The 20,248-nt window shown below is 44.0% G+C and overlaps 1 protein-coding gene across 1 annotated transcript in view; it reads right to left on the reverse strand.

The window, feature by feature from the left end:
• Positions 1 to 20,248, reverse strand: part of DYNC1LI2 (dynein cytoplasmic 1 light intermediate chain 2) — a 473,715-nt gene that overhangs the window by 383,159 nt on the left and 70,308 nt on the right. Inside the window, exon 4 of the mRNA XM_086947723.1 lies at positions 7,716 to 7,946. Within this exon, the coding sequence (XP_086803849.1) occupies positions 7,716 to 7,946 (231 nt within the window). The remainder of the gene's footprint in view (positions 1 to 7,715; positions 7,947 to 20,248) is intronic.

The raw sequence follows: 20,248 nt of genomic DNA on the forward strand, positions 1-20,248 counted from the left end.
AAAAGGGAGGCAATAAAAAATGCTTGTTGAACACATTTTATCACATTGCCTTGTAACAACTGGCAGAACTACGGAAATGGTCGGCTACTTACCCGAAAGTTTCATTACTCCAAGTACATGTCTTCCTCGTCGCAGTCCTTACTAATGAGTTCATCTCCTTACATGCTGCAGAACATGATCACCAAACTAAGTTGAGATTGGCAAATCCCTCGCACGGTGATGGACGTGTACCCCTGCCCTGAGTGTACCCAACTGCAATGACACCTGGCTCCCAGCTGCGGTTTGTTGTCATGGGCGACCACAGATCATGTGAGTGCCCCATGACATAGGCTTGTCTCATGAATTGTGGTCTTTTTGGACAAGGAGGGGGAGCTCAAAGCACGAACCTCAATCATGAAAGGCTACTATCATTGAAAATTCAATAGCTCTCACCTTTTATTAAGTTAAAGCCATTTGCTTTGCTATACAATACCATTAGCAAAGCAAATGGTTTTGACTTAATCAAAGGCGAGAGCTATTGCATTTTTAATGCTGGTTTCTCCCTACTACCCCACTTCCTGCTCACATTGCTTGTATTTTGTTAAACACACTGTTGCTCCCAAGTGGCCAAGACCATTCTAAGCTACTACTTTAAATATGTAGACCATGTTTTGTGATGTACCACTCTCCAATACTTCTCAGTGTGCCGGGCCGTCTCAGTGTGTACTGAAAGGGCTTCAGGGTGGTCTGTTTCGCACCGTGGAGGGGGTTATCCACTGCTCCCTCCCAGAGGACTGCCTGGCTTCTGTACTCTGCCTCCACCTCTGTTGCTGCTGCCTATTGTTTATTGTCTTAGCACCGCAGCTTCACAGGGCGTTCGCCTGCCAGGTTGCTGCTTGACTTGAAGCAGCTCATCCTGGACTGCTGCATGGCAGCACTTTGCTTTGGGACGCTGTCCCTCAGCAGCTCTCTGCAGATCAAGAACTTGTGCTCATTCTGGGAGGCCAACTGGTACCACAACTGCTTTAACTGTTCAAATTGCACAACGCCACTGGTTGGAACAGGACTCGTTCACAAAAATGATGGCATACTATGTTGTGACTGCCCTAGCAACCCCCAACCAGTACCTATCTACCGTCCCCGCCTACCGCCTCTTTAACATCCACCCAGAACCTCCTTACACTGCCTCCCAGTACTACTCCTATCTTGCAGCGGTGAATTTTCTCTTTGTACTCCTACTTCACCCAGTACTTTTCACTTCATCTTCACAAAAACCTTCCTCTTACCCCTCCCAATTGCCCTGCTATTCCTCTACCAGTTCCTTTCCTCGAGGACCCCTCTCACTCACTCTTTTCTTTGTCCACCTTTCGTACCCAACTCATTCCCCACATGTGGCCTGTGAATTTTCAGCATATTCTGTTAATTTCCCTTCTCTGCCTACTTTATTGAAGACCCCTCCAATTCTATGAAATGCCGTCCCCTCCATCTTCCTCTGCAGGCAGTGCTGGGTCTGAGAAAAAAAAAAAGTATTATCATGGCCTAAAGCCCACTCTACTGATCATGTTGCCCCTCCACACACATCCTTCCCCTCTCTCCCTCAGTGTACCCCCTCACTCACGTTGACAGCCGCGAAAAACAAAAAAAAGCAATAAGACGCAGCCAGTTCTGGACGAGATTTTAGTTGTGCTTTTTCGTAGTAGGCAAGACCTTTTGGCTTTGTTAAAGCTTGTTATACTTTTAGTTCCACTAGATGTTCTTCTAATCTGGCCCTAGTGTGAACAGAACTCTGGCAATGTTCTAAAGTTGCATTCTATACCACTTCTGTTATGGTCTCACATCCTCGAATATCAAGTGAAAATAGAAATACCCATGTTTTCATTTGATTAATCAAGCTTGAAATGTAAGGTTTCATATCTTTTAGCTTATACGCTTTCAGTCAATAGGAGATGGCATATAGTCATCTTTTAACCAATGGGCTGTCTCAATGAGACAGTAGATTTAGGATAAATAGAAAATGATGTGCTACCTCAGTAAGTTGCATGTTTTGCAGTGTTTTAAGCAAATGGCAACACTGATGGTCCTCAAAAAGGGAAAAAGGCATCTGTGACCAATACATTACCTTTAAAGAGCACGTTCTAAGGCATACAACTCATGTTAAAAGGGATACCCACAATCATAACATTATTCTGAGATACTACTCAAAACAGAAGCAATAAATTAGGCTTTACCCGAAGAAAATGCATAGACTCAAACCTTCTGCCTGTGGTTTGATTTTTAGGTCTCGCTGAGCCAGCTCATGCGCTGCTTTGCCAAACATTTAGTGTGTGGGCTTTTAAAAGTCGTAACACGCTTTTGGCTGGCGCAGAGCGTGCGTTTACGCGCAAAATGACGAACAGAGGCGCAATATGGCTTTCCTCTCTCGTCACGGTGCACGCAAATCGCACAGCAGTCGCCAGACTACTTTCACTTTTCCCATCGCACGTGAGCACAACTCGCGTACACTTTTTGCTTGCGTATCTTGTTTTTGTAAGGATTGGCTGCACGTGCACACAACTCCTGCTTCTCCCGGACGCTCACGTGCACAGACAATGCTCGTTTCTCTTATTGCCGCATTCTCCCTTTTTTCCACTTTTTAATTTAAACATAGCCCCATTTGCTTCCAGTGACCTTAAAGTCTTAAATTAGAATGCAATGTGTGCACGCCTTGACAGCCCCGGCATTCAAATCCCTGCCAAGCTGGACAAAAAAAAGTAAAATTACTAGCTCCCTCATCCCCTCCATCTCTCTCCTCTGCCTTTTTTGCAACATTTATGTTTTTAAGCTTTTGTCATGGACTAAGTCGGTATTGTAACGCCAGCAGCGGTGCAATCGCCCCTCGTGCCAGACGAGAGACAGTGAGAGCAACAGCAGTGCTTGCACCCATGAACACAGTCAAGATAGATGCAGTCATCGGTGTTTCAACTGATTCACTTCTAATTTAAATATATATACACTCGGGCCTCTGCGCCGGGGTATGTCCCCGATATGACAGCTCTGTGCACCTGATCTGTGCGATCTGACCCTGCGAGCAGTGCACGACCTAGCGCCACCTTAAGGCACCTACTGATGCTGGTGCAGCGATGCAGTTCACAAAATCAGCCCACAAAACTGGTCCAGCACTTAAGCTAAAGTGGCCCCTGTGGCACTGACTGTCGGGTAGGCCAGTCAGATCATGTACAGAGACTCATGCTGGTGATGTCATGTTGAATCTTGGAGCTCTGCATATTTCTTTATCTACAACAGATTGTTTTCTTTCCTTCTGCTCGCGTCGTCCAGATCCTAAAACTTACATCGCTCTGTTTCAATTTCCTCCATTACACCGTGCAGTAGAGTTCAGAACTGTGGGTCTTTTTTAATTACACTGGGTCATTAGTCTCTGGGGTCTACTTCTTCCTGAACATACCACTGCCAGACTGAGAAATCGCCCCCTCTGCCTTTTCCTGCCCCTTCTCCTGCCCCCACCTTGGCTTTAGTGTTTTCCCACCCTCCTAGGGTTAGCCTCCACTTCTTGGCCTCTGAACTCTGCTAGCTTGTCTAACCACCCAGTGCGCCCAGAGCACTCAACCCTGATTAATTTGCACTGGTTCCCATTTCATTATTATCTATTATCTTCAATGCTGTTTCATAGTTATTTTTCAAAAATGTATCTGTGGCCTTTCGACCCCTTTACTTTTTTCCTCCATGGCCCTTTTCCTTCTCACTCCTTCCTCAGTTCCTCTTGGCAGTGCCTCTTCCTCGGTGAACACCCTGGTGTCCCACCAACATTCTGGAACTCTTTTTCTGCCACTGTTTCTGCTGTTGCTGAACTAGTTACGATTCCAAATGGGGATATTTCACCCGGAGAGAAATGGCTCATCTTGCCATCCCAAGTGCCTGAAAACTCTGTCACTGATGCTGCAAGGCAGGGCCTGCGAGCAGAAGCACTACTCAGCCCCCCTGCCCACTGCAGCTGTCCGCTACTGAAATCAAAGACTTAGCAGCGGTCGCCAGCAGGGCACACTTCCATTATACACAGGCCAGGCAAAGTGAGGGAAATATTCCTCACTCTTAGAACAACCACTGCACGTGAGTACAAGGGTATGCATACCAAGAGGAGATACAGTGCAGGCCAGAGCTGTGCCCGATAGACCTGGGCAGCAGGGAGAGTAGCAGTGCAAGCTTCACATACATACATCACGAACTGCGGGAGGCCAGTGCAAAGTTTCCTTTCATAAACAGCAGTGTGTCCTTCACTCACGCAAATTAGAGACAAAAAGCAGAAAGTAGTGACCGGCTTTGAGTAGAGTGGCGGGGCAGTGGTGTGAGCAGGGGCGGGGGTGGGGGCAGGGGGGGTGGGGGGGGGGGGGTGGGGAAGAAAGATAGAAGAAAAAACGAGCAATGGCATAGCCAATAGGTCACGCCTTTGCGACCTTATAAGTATTTAGTTATGCAGCACAATATCCTTACTGCAACAACATCAACTGTTGCAAGGCTAAATACTTATACGGTCCCAAAGGCGAGATCTATTGACTATGCCTATGCTTTTTGGGTTTATGCCTGTGTTAAAGGGCTACCAGAAACTGGAAGACAGAAATGTGGTAAATGTTACTTTTCTAATTCATACTCTAGTTGATTTTTTTCCCCTTATCGCAAATTGTTATAATTCCAATGCGCGCCTCAGGACATCGTCTTCTTTCTGGGTGTCATCATATATGTGCAAGAACTACACGTCCCAGAATGCTTGGAACACACTGATGGGCGGTCCTATATAGGAGGAAACTTCCTGTTCCTCTGGTCGGATATTTTTTTATTCTGTCGACCTGCTCTTAGCGCTCCTGGTGTCCTTGACAAACGTTTCTTGTTTATTCCTGAAGTTAAGGAAAAGCTTTGTTCCTTAATCGTGAGGATACGCGATTAAGCGTATCCGGCAACTTGTCCGGTTGTAAAGAGCCTCAGCTGTTCCTCCGTTGGAGAGCCGTATGCCACGGCTCATGCGGAGGAATACGGGCTTACTCGAACAGGGAGGAGCTGTTAACCAAGCATTCTTTGCCCTCCGTTGGTGAGCCTAATTTCCTCCGCTCGTGTGGAGGATGGAGTTGATTTGTGTGGAGCTGATCTCCACGATCGTGTTTATTTGCCCCAGTTGCCCTCCGTTGGTGAGCCTTTTTGCAACAGCTCGTGCGGAGGACGAAATCTCGTCTTTAAAATCCTTATTTAAGCCGGTCCTCTGTTGGCTGAGCCTGCGTCTTGCGGCTCGTGTAGAGGATCATTTGGATCTTGCATACATATAAGCAGTACTCTTCAGGACCAGTTCATCTTTGGCGAAGAGTACTTGGTGTGACAAGTACAGCACAACGTTACCAAGAGAAACTTACCGTTGGAACAGCTCAGGTACTGTACGGCTCAAATCTACTGGGTGACGGAACCCGTTTATGAACCTTATTGTATCTATCATGTACAATGAACCCAGGGGTCGTATGGATAAGCTCAAGACTCTCCCTAATTTCCCCTCATTATCAAGAGTCATGGGGTATGTACAGTCGCATAGTATATCACCCTTCCACTAGAGAATTTCAGAATTGTAGAGTAAGACTGTTCTTCTTTGTGTATTGCAGGGGAGGGGATATAGCACCGTTCGTATCCTTCCTGGGCTCCGATTATGGTGAAGAGGTGTATCTTCTATATTACAGTTCCTTTAATTTACTTTACAGGTAGATGGGAACAGCATTTGTTTGTTGTGTTTGATTGAGACAGAAGTTACAGCAACTGGTACCAACGTTATTGTCGTTTGTCTTTCAGATTTCCCTCCCCGCTGCTCCCTTCCTTCCCCGCCCCTTTCTCTGCCCTCACCTGATCCTTCCTTAACCCATGGCTATTACAGCATTCTGGGTTTGGTTAGATCTGGAGGTGGCCCTATTTTAACATCACGCTGATCCCGAGGATTGAGAGGATAACACAAATGAAGAGTAACCTGTATACCATACTCTCTGCAAACTAAATGGCATCCAGACCACAGTATGTATGTGCACTTCTATATACACAAAAACATGGACAATTTTGTCAATAGGAGTGGTAGTCCCACACCCCTACCCTGCCAATGTGCCTTTTGACAAACCATAAAGGAGGCAACAAAGAAAATATGAAAATTGCAAATTCACACCTATGTATCCTCAGATTGAAGACTGCAATGTATTTTGTGATGGTTTTTCATTGCAGAAATTGGCAACTGCACCATTGAAACTGGTGGTTGCGAAAATTCTAGTTGGAAATCATTATGACAATGTCACGTGGTCAGGATAGGCCTAGCAGAAACACCGGCATTGACATGCTCACGTTTCTTAGGTTGCCATCTCTTTTAAACGATTACTTTTGACATACATTTGCGTGTGTGTCAATGCAGGATAACATTTTATGAATTTGCATTGCTTATATTTCTAGTTTATGGGTTCGTTACCATGACACCTAGTAAGAGGGACAAAGTTCACTGCACAAATGTCATGTTTGTTGTTTGTCCGGTTGGCGACACTGCAATCCAACTAGAACAAACAACTGTGGCCTAAACAGAGGCTGCAAAACAGCCTTCTCTTATTATGAATACACAACCACTCCAGTGTTTAGGAAGAGATGCACTCAGCTCACACAGCGAGGTAACTTCACATCGGAATTCCAGCTCAGCTGATTCCTATTTACTGAAACAAGCGATGTCCAGTTTTACACCAAGACTGTTACCCACAGGTAAGGGCGGAGTTAGTCCACCTGGCAGGGATTTGGCAGATGACTCACCCTAGGCAAGACAAGGTTAGTGAGAGCTAGGTAGGAGTACACTATTCTGGTACATATATGCCTGCTTATAGACAGTGTCTTAGCACAATGGTGGAAACGTTCATCCTTTTCACTGTTCTTGCAATATTAATTACGCTTATCTGTTGCATTCTTCTCATGATCCCAACACCCGTATTTCACACATGGATCACCATGCTTCAATAAACATCGAAATGCCTTGCTGAGTATTTCTTGTGTACTTCTTTAGGAATGCATGAGAGTCCAAACAAATGGGTTTTAGATCGGTCACCACAATTTCCTTGGGGGATTAGGGTTGTCATGTTCTAAGGTTGCACACACATTTGTTGCGCTGCAAGGTTAGTGGCTCGGATGGTGCATGGTGAGCTAGCAGGACTATAGGCCAACATCCCCTGAGGGGGTGTGGGGAAACAGACTGGCACCATCCCAATGCTTATGTTGGCCAACAAACGCCAGGTTTTAACACCCTTGGTACAGGCCATACAACAACAAACGTAAAAAATGTCCCAGAATTAGAGGTGCCAATCAAATTAGGCGCTTGCCATGAGTATGTTTGATGCTCACTAGCTTAGTGAAATTCCGGAGATGTTGAACTAGGGAACAAATACTATATGTAGTCCAAAATTGGGACTTACCTTGAATACCTATAATCTTAACCTGATAAGCTAACAAGGCATGCCAAACATGGAAGATATCCAATGAGAATGTGCTAATCAATGCTTAAAAAAAGCATCCATCCCAACTGTGACCAGCATTCACTTTACACAAAAGATCTCATACAACCATAAATAACAATAGGCCATTGCTGTGCTCAATAACGATTCCAGCAGAACAATGGCTGGTTATGTGTGCACTGTTTATACAAAGATAATGCTTTCATCTGCAATCTAAAATGCAAAGAAAAAACAAAATCTTACATTTCTGCTCCATATCGCGAATGTCTTCTGGTCGAATTTTCAGCTTGTCAATATGCTCGTGCAAAACGCTGGCCCATTTATTTAAAGATTCCATAATAGTCCATGGTCTAGACATATCTGCCACAAACACAGCAAGTGTTTCCTGCAAAGATTCTGCGTTAACAGCAAACTTCAGAAGACCTTTATGGTACAAATCCCCATCCAAGATCCATACGTTGCAGCGGGTGTGATCTGTTAATTAAGAAACGCTTCAATTAGACATCACAAATGAAAATCGCCTAAGAATCATAAATGAGGTTTTTGTCAATAATAGGCAGCATCTAAGCAACATGTGGGGAATGCTGCTCACAAAGGGTCACTTGTAAGGAATAAATAATTTTTTTGTCATTTACACGTGTTTAACCGCCGAAAGCAGTGAACGATTAAAGACATAGATAATTCATGTTGGTAAAGGTCGTATTAGTGCCTCAAGCTGCAAAACTTGTGCAGGATATAGAAAAAATAAAGAAAAACTGTAATTTTCATAGAGGGGAAGAAAGCTGAAATGTTTCGTGCAGTGATTTGCACAAATGCTGAAGGGAAAATCAATAGGTTAAAACAGCACAAGTTGTGGCGTAAAATCAAACAGGATCACAGTAAACTAAGCAGGAGGACAAGAAGGAATAAGGTCATGGAGGATTGAACAGGATATCTGGCAAATCAGCGAAGGGTTGCAGTGGAGGTTCAAAGTAGGAGCAGACATTGGATATGATGAGCAAAATTAAAAAATATTTGAAATAAAGCTTTGAGTAAGACTGGGTGTGGACAAAAAGCAATAAAGTCGGGAGAAATGAAAACTAATAAAAGGACTTTGGTTTCCTAAGTAGAAAACTCCCAGATAGGTGTTAAATGTTAAGAAAACTGTACTTAGGTGGAGTTTTTTTTGTATTGTTTTTTTTTTTTAGTATCCACGGCAATAAATGTTGCAGGAAACTACTACGGGCCTGATTCCCAAAGGTAAACCTACACTTTTATGTAAGTTTACTATTTTTTGGTATTCACAAACTACAAGTTTATTTTACTAATAGTAATTTAACGACTGCAGACACTTCGCATGCGTGGCGGAGACCCTGCTCATAGAAAGCTAGACCGGTCCTATCTTTTTATGTGCAGAGTTCTCTGTCCCGACTGCAAAGTCCCCATAGTCATAAAATTACTATTAGTAAAATAAAACTCAGTTTGTGAATATCAAAAAATGTGTAATGTCAGTCTAAAAAAAAGGCAAAAGAAAATATTTTGGGATGGAGTTAAATCACTGCAATGTTTGTTAAGCATTGAAGAGTCGAACACAAATATGTAATTAATGTTAAAGCAAAAAAATTATTCAGTGACAGGAACCATTTTCGTTAACATTAAAGTTAAACTACTACCGCCATTTAAAAAAATAAATAGATTATTCTCATGTCTGTGGAAAAGTACACCTTTTACTCTGCAGGAGTCAGTGAGTTTACAATTCCTGACACTTTTCAGAATTAATTTATTTGATAATCAAGCAGGAAGGTTCGAACTGGACCATGGGGTAATCAGGCAGTGCCCAAAGGGCTGGCCTGACAGATTAGTCAGTGCATGGGCTGGCTTTCTGGCTGTTTGCGGGCTGGTTTTCTGGTCTGGGTTTTAGGTCTCGCCTACACAGCGCATGTGCTGTGCTGTGAGACGTATTGTTTACTTTTCAGTGGTCTTGCAACACGCCCACAGCAGAACATTGTTTGTTTTCACTGTCACTCATTTGCATTTTACCAAATGCCTAGCTTCCATAGGCCTTTCTTCCTTTCTTCTGTTAGCCCCTCAATGAAGCTTGGACCAAGAACATTTGTTCTTCGTTGTGTGTGTTCTTTTAGCAAAATATTATTCTTTTATCAGGCCTATTGGTATTAGACCTCGAAGTGTATTGCACTTTTCTACTATTAACACAGGCATTCAGCATCTTTTTTTATTTTAAACATCATTATTCACAGTTTTTTTCAAATGTTTACACAAACACAAACACAGACCCGCCCTCCCACCCGTAAGACCAAGTTCAAAACTAGGAAAATAAAGGGACCAAGTTATTACATACATGAGTTCGGTATGAAGTTCCATAATATACAGATGGGTGTAAAACGAAATAGTTGCATATACATTATCAATACAATTCATCACTGCTTGCAGGGTCCTACACAGAAAAGCTTAACATCGCCATGATATATACCGATATACAAATATCCCTGTGGGGCGAGCGCCAGCCCCAAGTGTGGCTTTGAATCCACAGAAGCAATTGTTCCCAAATCATAATACCCCTTTCTTTTGCTACACCCTTTATTTTTGTAAATGGCCACCTCGAGGCTACATGTCGCTAATAACCTAGTCCTCCACTGTGAAAATACCGGTGGACTCGGGTCTAGTCATGATGAAGCAATACAAAGCCGCAGAACTGCCATAGCCACGAGGCCCAGGCCCTGCATAGGTTTCGGTCGATTACACTTGGCTACCCCCAACATGATCTCTTCTACTGAAATACTCATTCTTATTTGGAATACCTCTGATAAGAAACCAGATATCTCCGTTATCAAATTAGAAAGTGTATTACAAGAGGCGAACATATGAATGATGTCAGCCTCAAATAGTGTACATAACGGGCAAGTGGTTCCCTTTCCGGTCCCCCATTTAGCAATTTTATAAGGGGTGTAGTACAGCGAGAAGAAAGTTTTATAAAATTAGGCTTGCAGTTTAATAGACATCAAGCATGTCCGTGATAATTCATAAGCGTAAGGGGGGATTGATGGCCTAACTCCTAATTTGGCCTGCCAGACAGCCAATTGTTTATCCATATCATCTGGAAATACCGTGTTCATAGCTTTGTATATCTCCCCAATCTTAGGAGTGGATTTTTTACATAAATTCTCTATAATTTGACTAGTTTGAAATTTTAACCGACTACCCCCTTTCTTTGATAAAAAATCTCTGATCTGCAGAAACTTAAAAAAGTCCCTATGACTGATATCATACTCTATATGCAATTCCTCAAAAATCTTTAGCCCCTTTAGTGTATAAAAGCACCCCAACTGTTGCAGCCCCTCCTTTACCCACCTATCCATACAACTATCCTGGAAGTTCTCTGGAAGATCATTATTGTGACGCACAGGTTATAATACGAGTAGCGGCCCAGCCCCAGTAGTTTCCGTATATTGCTCCATAATTTGTATATACTAGATATGGTCTTAAATGTAACTTTCTTGAAGTAACTATCATTAATATGTCGCCACAAGCATCCTTCACATCCCTCCCCCAGGATAATTTCTTGTGGTGTCGGGATGGAGTGGCCATTAGATTCTTTGGAGATAAGTATCACACAATACCTTAAAATGTTGTCCCAATAGTATAGTTTAAAATTGGGCACTGATAATCCCCCGCTGTCCTTTTCTAACATAATCCATCTAAGGGCCCTACAGGGTCTCTTAAACCCCCAAATAAACCTTGAAAACATTAACTCGATGGTTTTGAATAGCTGGGGAGTAAACTCCAAACAAATTGCTCTAAAAAAGTATAAAAATCTGGGCAGAAAGAGCATCCTAACTACATTGCATCTGCCACCTATAGTCAGATGCAGATTATTCAGTCGTATCAACTCTTTTTTTGTATGGTATATCAATGGGTCCATATTGATGCTAACCATGTTTTTTATTTTTGCACTTATGTTAACGCCAAGGTACACTGCTTTATCTGTGACTCGTGTGTCCCTCTCGAGAACAATTTGGGTTTTGCCGGAATTTAGTTTGTACCAGAGACTATTCCGAACCGTTGCGCCTCCTCTTCTATCACATTTATAGCCCTATTAGGATGGCTGGTGACAGCGCGATGTAGTCGGCATATGCTAGGGTTTTTGTCTCATGGTTATGTATTTGAATAGGTGGTATTAAACACACGATTTTCTAGCCGGTGAATAAATGAGTCAATATAAATAGCGAACAGAAGAGGGGAGCAGGGGCACCCCTGTCTTGTCCCCCTGGTGATAGTGAATCTTTCAGATAGAATCCAGTTTATCAGAACGCTGGCAGCTGGATTGATGTATAACCTTTGGGTGGCCTTTATGAATCCCTCAGTGATCCCACAGTGGGACATAGAAGCCCACAGAAACTTCCAGGAGACCCTACCGAACGCTTTCTCCGCGTCAAGCAAAATAAGCGCCATAGGGTCCCCCGGTCGTCTTCGTGTAGTCAAATAGGGAGATCACTCTTTGGACATGATCTATTGTTGATCTCCCTGGGATAAACCCATGCTGGCGATCAGACACGATTTTATCTATGATTGGTGCAAGTTGAGCGGCTAAGAGTTTCGAATAGATTTTGGAATCCCAGTTGATCAATGTTATAGGGCGGTATTATCCCAATTCCAGAGGATCTTTATTTTTTTTCAGAAAGACCACAATTTTTGCCGTGGACCATAAGACAGGTGGATTCCCCCCTAATATATGTAAGCGAATAATTCTAACATGATTTCTTTGAGTTGATCTGCGAATTTGACGTAGAACTCCATTGGGATCTCATCTATACCTGCTGCTTTCCCAATCGCCAATGTATTCATGGAAAGCAAGGTTTCATCCCAATATTGGGGAATATATAGACTATCTTGATCTTTATCAAATCTATTACCAATAGTTAGATCTAGATATAGTTCCGGATCCTCCTGTCCCCTTTCTGGTTCTTTGTAAAGCTCCTGATATCTCTGACATGACGCTCTTATTTCAGCTGGTTCAGATCGCATACCAACTTCTGAATCCTTAATTTCCCTTACTACATTAACTGAGATCTCTTCTCGGGTGCGAACCGTTAACTGATGACCGACTTGCACGCTTAGTTCGTATGTTTTTTCTCTATAGATTGTTACTTTAGCTATGGCCTTTTCCATTAAAATCTCAGAAATAAGGTTTCTAGCAATGGCTACCCGAGCCAATTAGTTATCGGTCACCCGCCCCTCTGGAGTAGCTTTGATCAGATTTTCCTCCGCTCCACCCAGATTCTGTTGTAGCGTTGCCAAGTGTTGTTTCCCCTCTTTGGTGGCCCTAAATGAAAATTGCAATGTTTCTCCTCTAATCCCTATCTTCAGGGTATCCCAAACCACCTCGATAGATGCACTGCCCAGGTTATCAGTTATAAAATAAATCGGCATCCACTCTCTCATATGTTGGCAATATTTCTCGTTCTTCAATAATGCTTTTTCAAAAGTCCACATCCTTATTATGTGACTACTTTTACTACATGCTAAACTTAATTCTAACGGGTTATGGTCCGAAAGTACCCTCTGGAGTTTTTCTACCTTGAAAGTGGATTTCAGGGAATTAGAAATAAACATATAATCTAACCGTGAATGGCGGGAATTTGGATGGGAATAATACGTAAATCCAGGGTCCCCGGAGTGTTTTAGTTGCCAGCTATAGATCAACCAGTGTAATACACAAAAGTCTCTAAGAGCCCGAACAACCTTTGGTTTCCTGCCTTGATATTTGAACTCCAGGCCCATCGACCAGTCGCCTGGCAGGTGTAAGTTTAGATCCCCGCACACGATCAGGGACAGAGGCCCGTGTACTAGTTCATTGGTGAAGCTGACCAACACACCTGTGTCATCACTGACGTTGCCATATATAGTACAAAGTGTCATCCTATTTAACCTATTATTATAGTGAGATTCAGTGATGGCCCATCGCCCAAACTTATCGGATAATGATCTTATGAAATGCAGCCCCGCCCCCCTTCGCTTGGATACCTTCCCCCCTGGTTCGGACCCCCTGTGTTGAGGCAGTAATACGTTGATACCCTAATGTTTTGAGCAGATATTGTTGTGACCCCTCGATGTGAGTCTCCTGTAAGCATACGATGGTTGCCTCCATTACTTGAAGCCCCATAGCAACCTTCTGTCTTTTCTTTATATCATTAAGACCACATATGTTAAATCGAAGACATTTTTAACTTTGCCATGCTATTGTTTGATCAGCCCTCAATTGTTTACTATAGTAGCATTCCTGCTCCGTAGATACATTTCCTACCATTCTCTTAGCACAATGACCCTTCCACCCAACACCTTTTCCACCCATCTTGTGTTTACTATCCCTTGGTTTTGGTCGAACCCCCCCCCCCCCCCCCTCCAATTATCAAGCCGCCAGGCTCAATCCTAAGCCTGTGCGATAGCGTATAACCAGCCTCACCCACTCTCCGCACCCCTCCCTTCCTCCGATCAATAAGGACCTGCCCAGGCATCTCAGCCACTTTCCCCAACCCACCGGACGTATAAAACAGACACTCGCGAGGAGGAAGAAAAAAAAAAAAAAAGAGAAAAAATGTGAAGCACAACCAGGCAGAGAGAAAAAGCAAGGAGTACAACGTTTGCAAAGCTAGTCTAGTGATATATCTATAAATCAAGAAGCTACAGTCATAGACCAACTAATTTTGGAAGAGTTAATGATTGTTCCCCAAGTCCCTTTTTTTCCCTGCGATGATGTCTTTCAGTGCTTGTTCTGCCTGTATCTCTGAAGTGAAAAACAAGGTTTGGCTCTGATACTATTTTCAGTTTGCCAGGGTTCTGGAGAAAAGTAAGGGCCCCTGCTTTCTGCAAGGGTGTAATCAGCTGTTGTAATCTTCAGCGCCTCTCCACCGTGGCATGTGCGAAATCTGGTTTTGCAAAAAACTAAAAGTTCTCCCAGGACTTTTTTTTGTTTGGCCGGGCGAGGTCATAAAATGCCTGCCGCAGTAAAAAATTGCCAAAAAATATCAGGATAACTCTGGGAAAGTTTTGATCGGTGCTTGGGCATTTGGGAGGTGAGAATGGGAATCTGTGTGCACGCTGGATTTCTTTATCCCAGTCCCATTGCACTAGTTCGGTAAACACATTCTTAAAGAGGTTAATGATAAATGCACGCATATCACTCCCTTCGCTGTTTTCGGGGATCCCAAGAATTCGGAGATTATTTCGGCGTTGGCTGTTTTCTGCCTCTTCCAGTTTCCACATGTTAGTTACTGCATTTCCTTGTGATGTAACCTGAGTTTGCAGAGTATCCACTGTATTTTCCAATCTTTCTGTTCTCCACCATGCTCATTCTTTTGGGGATTTCAGAGCAGGTCTTACCGATTTTGCGAACAGAGCCCTGAAGTTTTTTCGCCGCCACATGGACAAGCCGGTTTTCCGATTTGACCTAATTCTGAAATGCACTTAGTGATTGTAAAATCATTGCTAGTGTAGGCTCAGATGGTTGTGCCGATTCCTACTGTGTGTCCGCCCCCTCTTGAGATCTCTTGTCTGTGCTCATTATTCCATGCCCCCCTAGTAGAGAGAGCGGTTGGGTGTCAGAATAGTCCCATCGGAGATCTGGCTCGGGCTCCTCCTCCGTGTCCTCCTTCTGGGCAAGTTTCTTCCCTTCTGAGGCCTTTTTAGACTTCCTTTGTGTTTTTTGCCCTCACATTGGCTGTCATTGCTTGCGGAGGTATCAACACACCCATCATCGCTGCTGCCACTATGTAAGTCCGAGGATTCTGGCCCATAGGATTCTTCATTCAATGAGAAAAAGTTATCTGTGGGATCCCGAGACAAATATCCCTGCTCAGTGTTCTCCAGGAGGGCTTCCTGTGTGCCCTTTGATTGTTTCTCTGGAGGTGGATCCTCTTTCTCTAGTGCACAAATGTCAATTGTCTCCCTCTCCGGTACGATATCGGCAGCAGCGGTAGCCTGTGGACAGTTTTCTATGCTCTCCTGCTCCCTTGGTGGTGGGGTAGCTATAGTGTCACTTGAGAGCAGAACTGTAGTCCAACTGCTTGAGCCCCATGATAATCGTGCCTCATAGTTTACTGAGATGTCTTCAGGAATCAGATATTGTTGGCTGGGGGCAAGATGGCCGCCGAGGGATGCAGCGAGTAAGCCGCGCTCTCCTCCTCTCCGCTGCCAGGCTTTCCAATGGTGAAATGGAGTAACTAAGGTGCTTGGCCTGAGGTCGCTGTATGCCTTTTTTGTGTAATACTGCGATATTCCCTTCCTGGGAACAACGAAAAAATACCATAACACGCACAGCCCTGCGTTTTAAGAGGAGAATATCAGAAGTTGTTAGACTGGTACTAAAGTCCTGGTTCAAGATGCTTCCTCGCCTGCAGCGTGGACTCGAGACCAAAGACGGCAAGGGAGGGAAACCGGCAGACACGGATACCATTAAATGCCAAACAGTAAAAGAAAAAGAGAAAAGTAAAGCGGATTTAAAAGCTCCTGGCCCTGGCCCTGCCATAACTATTGCACAAAAAAATGCCTCAAGTCTAAAGAAGTCGGCAGCAAAAAGAAACGGAGCGGACAGTGCAGCACCCGTAAGAGATGCAGGACACGTTATCAAGCCGAAAGCCAAGGAAAACGCGCTGCGGCAGCCTACGGTTACGGAAAGTTTTGCAAACACCCCAGCAAGTAGCGGACCCCCCGCAACCAAACCTGGTGTTTCTGCGGATCTTAGCGCAGAAGCGGATTCAGAAGCTGAAGTCGGCGTTGGAGCCGGCGTCCTCGGTGCGGTTGCTAGAGCAGGGCTCGGAGCCGGTGTCGGGGTTGCTAGGCAACCCGTAAGACCAGCAGTAACAGCAGGAAAGCCGTCCGATGCAGTGCCTGCAGTCATTCCGGGTGAGAACAGATGCGGGCCTGGTGGCTGCCGAGGGTGAGTCTGGAGCCTACACTGGGACTGGGATGAAGCGGGGGTCAGAGACGCATGAATTGAGGCAAATAGTAAAAACACATATAAATAAAGGAGCGGGTAAAGAGCCTATAGATACAATTGACAACCGGGCTATGAATACTCAGCTACCGGATGAGCTACCGGATGAAACTCGAAGGTCTTCTATGCTGGCGCCAGGGCCGGGAGCTGAGTTGGGGGAACAAGCTACCTGGACAAAAGTTAAATGACGTAATGGAGGTTGTTGCATTTGATGGGGATAATGCGGGTACACTGCTGCCTAAACCTCTAACTTGGGCAGAAACCATGGACTTAGATACGGAGAGTGGGGGAATCAAATCAGGAGGTGAATCCTCTACCTCCGCCGAGATTGGCATCGCTAGTGGTTCAGCTTCTGCAGAGAGATTTTACTCTGTTGATGAAGATACGCAGTCGCAGTCTCAGCCATCAGAGGGCCTTAGTTCTGATGAATCCACGGGTATTGACTCTGTCAGCAGCTCCCCGGCTAGGAAAACTTCACAGAAAAAACGCCTTTCTAAAAGGAAACCTTCCACTGCAAGTAGTACTACTGATCCTACTAAAAAACTAGCTTGGGATTATTCTACTACTACCTTCTCGTTTATGGAGCAAGACAGTCCGGCAACACTGATTGGGGAACAAGGCTCTACTCAATCCTCTCAGCCTCCTGTTACGCTTGATCTTCTTTTTAATACCTTGAAATTAATGCAATCTGAGGCTAGAGGGGAGAGTAGGAGGGCGAGACAGGAATCAAGGAAGATACAGAATAAACTTAGAACCATAAGTAAAAGGCAAGATGAGATGGTTGAGAGAGTCGTACATGTAGAGGAAAGGACCAGTAAAGTGGAAGACGACTTGAGAGACCTGAAATCATACAAGGAAGAGCATCAAAAGGTGGCAGAGGACGTCAACTGGAAGTTGGAAGACTTTGAGAATAGGCAGCGTCGTAATAATATCAGACTGTTCGGCGTGGAGGAAGGTCTTGAAGGGGAGGACCCCAGGTTGTTTGCGGTAAATTTGTTAAAGGGGGCTTTTCCGGAGTTATCTAGTTGGCAGTGGGCAATTGAAATTCAAAGAGCCCATCGCTTCCCATTGTTCCTTAAAAGGGGTCAGCCTCAGGCTGGAGTACAGGGTGGGCGCCCAAGGGCTCTGCTAATTTTTGTAGGGAATTTTCTCCTTAGGCAGTTGATATTGGACAAAGCGAAGCCAGAGTCGAGACGTACCTATAACAACGTCACTTTTTTTGCAAGACCAGACTTTTGCCATGCCACAGTTGAACGTAGATGGAGGTTGAGGCAACTGATACCACATATTCAGGCTCTGGGCTCAGAAGCTTATTTGTTATATCCTGCAAAATTGAAAATTGTGACCAAGGGCCAGTTTAAATTTTTCTTTTCAGAGATTAAGGCGAAGGTTTACATGATGGAAGTTTTGGGATACAAGGAGAACAAATAATGGATTTAAGTTTGATATGCTGGTTGGCGGTGGGGAGGAGTAGCGACTGCTGCTTCCCTGGCGTTCACATATAGGTCATGCGTGACCTATTTGCCTGTAGGGGGGGAGGGGGGAGGGGTAGTGTGGGGGGGGTTCAGGGAGGAGGGAGGAGGGGGAAGAGGGAAAAAAAATGGCACACATCATACACAGTAAAACGTAGTTTGAGGCAGCTACAGGCTTTGCACAAATGGAGAAAGAAGGAAGCGGTGGGTTTGGTTAAGAGTTGGAATTGGAAGTTGGTGCTAATCTTTGATGTTTTTTGATGACTTGTCAAATTTTGTCATTTAATGTTTGTGGCCTTAACGATTCCCAAAAAAGGCTGCGAGTTTCAGCATTTTGCAAATCAATGTCTCCTGATCTGATTTGTCTACAGGAAACTCATGTGGAGGGAGGAAAGGGTTTTTTGCTAGAACAGGTTGGCTTTTAAGTCTTAGCATATACCACACTAGCCTCCAAAACTCGTGGGGTAGCGATTTTGGGGAGAGGGGCGGATTGCACAGTGTTTAGAAGTAAAGAAGATATTTGGGGTAGGTGGGTGATTACAGAAATAGGATTCAGAGGAGCTAGGTTCACACTGGTTTCAGTTTATGGCTCAACGTGCGATGACCCAGACATATTCCAATTTCTGGATCATGAACTCTCAACTTGGGTGGAGCCAATTGTTTGTTGCGGAGATTTTAATATCAGTCGACCGGCAAATATTGAGCTACAACTGAGTCATTCCTATACGGGGAGGAAGAAAAGGGTGCATAGGGCGATAGTAGATATGGCCTCGCATAATGCTCTTTCAGATGTTTGGGCCAATTTGCACCCGCAGATAGATGGCGATACCTTTTTCTCTGCTCCTCACAATATAACAGTAAGGTTGGATTATTTTTTAATATCCAATGTCTTGATTTCTAATACGCAGATTAAGAAGCTACCTCGTTTGGTCTCTGACCACAACCCACTGTTATTGTCACTTAGTTTAAATGGGTTAGGTAGAAAAACATATAAATGGTCATTTGAGCGAGCTCTGTTACAAGATGAGGGTTATTGTAAGCATATGGAAAAGTGGATCAGTGAGTTTTGGCTTAACAATGTGGGGAGCACTAGTAGTGGTTATATCTGGGATGCCTTCAAAGCAAGCGTCAGGGGAGAGACAATTAGTTTTTCAACATATAGACGGAAAAAAGAAAGAAATGATCGATCAACAAGTTAATTCCCTTCTGAACGCTGAGGCTGAGTTAAGTAGGTTAATTATGAGGGGCCTCCCATTGGATCAACAATTGTTGGAAATTATGGTTTTAAAGGCGGAAATAGCGGAAAGAATCACTAATAAGACAGCAGTTAGTTATTTAGCAAAGAAGGAGCAGGCTTGTGAGTTTAGTGAGCGGGTCGGTCATATTCTTGCTGTTAGGACCAGACAAAAAGTTAATGCAGGGGACATTAAAAATATAGTAGACGATTCAGGCAACTTGATCTCTGACTCTGCTGGAATAAGGAATGAATTCTGGAAGTTTTATTCTGGATTATATGATCGGGAGACTGAGGTAGATATGGACAAAGTTAGGGATTATTTAGTAAACAGTCAACTTAATAAACTAGATTTGGAGGAAAAAAATATACTTGATGCCACTATAACATTAGAAGAATTGACACTAGCCCTATCAGATCTCCCATCCTCAAAGGCTGCAGGACCAGATCTGCTACCGATCGAATTCTACAAAACTTTTATATCAGTTCTTAGAGTGGAGCTACTGGATACACTCATTCAAGCACAGAGAGAAATCTCAATCCCAAAATCATGGGGCGGGACTGAAATTATAGTTATCCTGAAAAAAGGTAAACCCGCCACAGCTCCTGGGTCATATAGACCTATTGCCTTAATGAACGCTGATGTGAAGCTCTATTCTAAAATTCTGGCAACAAGGTTGTCAGTTGTCATAGAAAAATTAGTCACCCTAGTACAACACGGATTCATCCCGGGGAAAGGGACTACAGAACATGTTAGGACTGTGATCACCTGTTTTGATGCCATGGAGGCTTCTGGCGGCCCTGTCGCGGCTTTATTTTTAGACGCCGAGAAGGCTTTCGACAGGGTCGCTTGGGAGTATTTGTGGGAGCTAATGAGAACTTTTGGGTTCGGTGACAATTTTATAAGAGCAATTCAGGTTCTTTATAGGGATCCAACGGCTAGAATTAAAATCAATCGGGAATTAACAACGGCGGTGCAGATTAAAAGAGGAACAAGGCAAGGTTGTCCTAGCTCTCCTCTTTTATTCGCACTGTATATGGATCCGTACTTACGCAATCTTAATCTTAATCCCAGTATTCC

The sequence above is a fragment of the Lissotriton vulgaris genome, chromosome 12 (assembly GCF_964263255.1).
Source record: "Lissotriton vulgaris chromosome 12, aLisVul1.2, whole genome shotgun sequence".
Lineage (NCBI taxonomy): Eukaryota > Metazoa > Chordata > Amphibia > Caudata > Salamandridae > Lissotriton > Lissotriton vulgaris.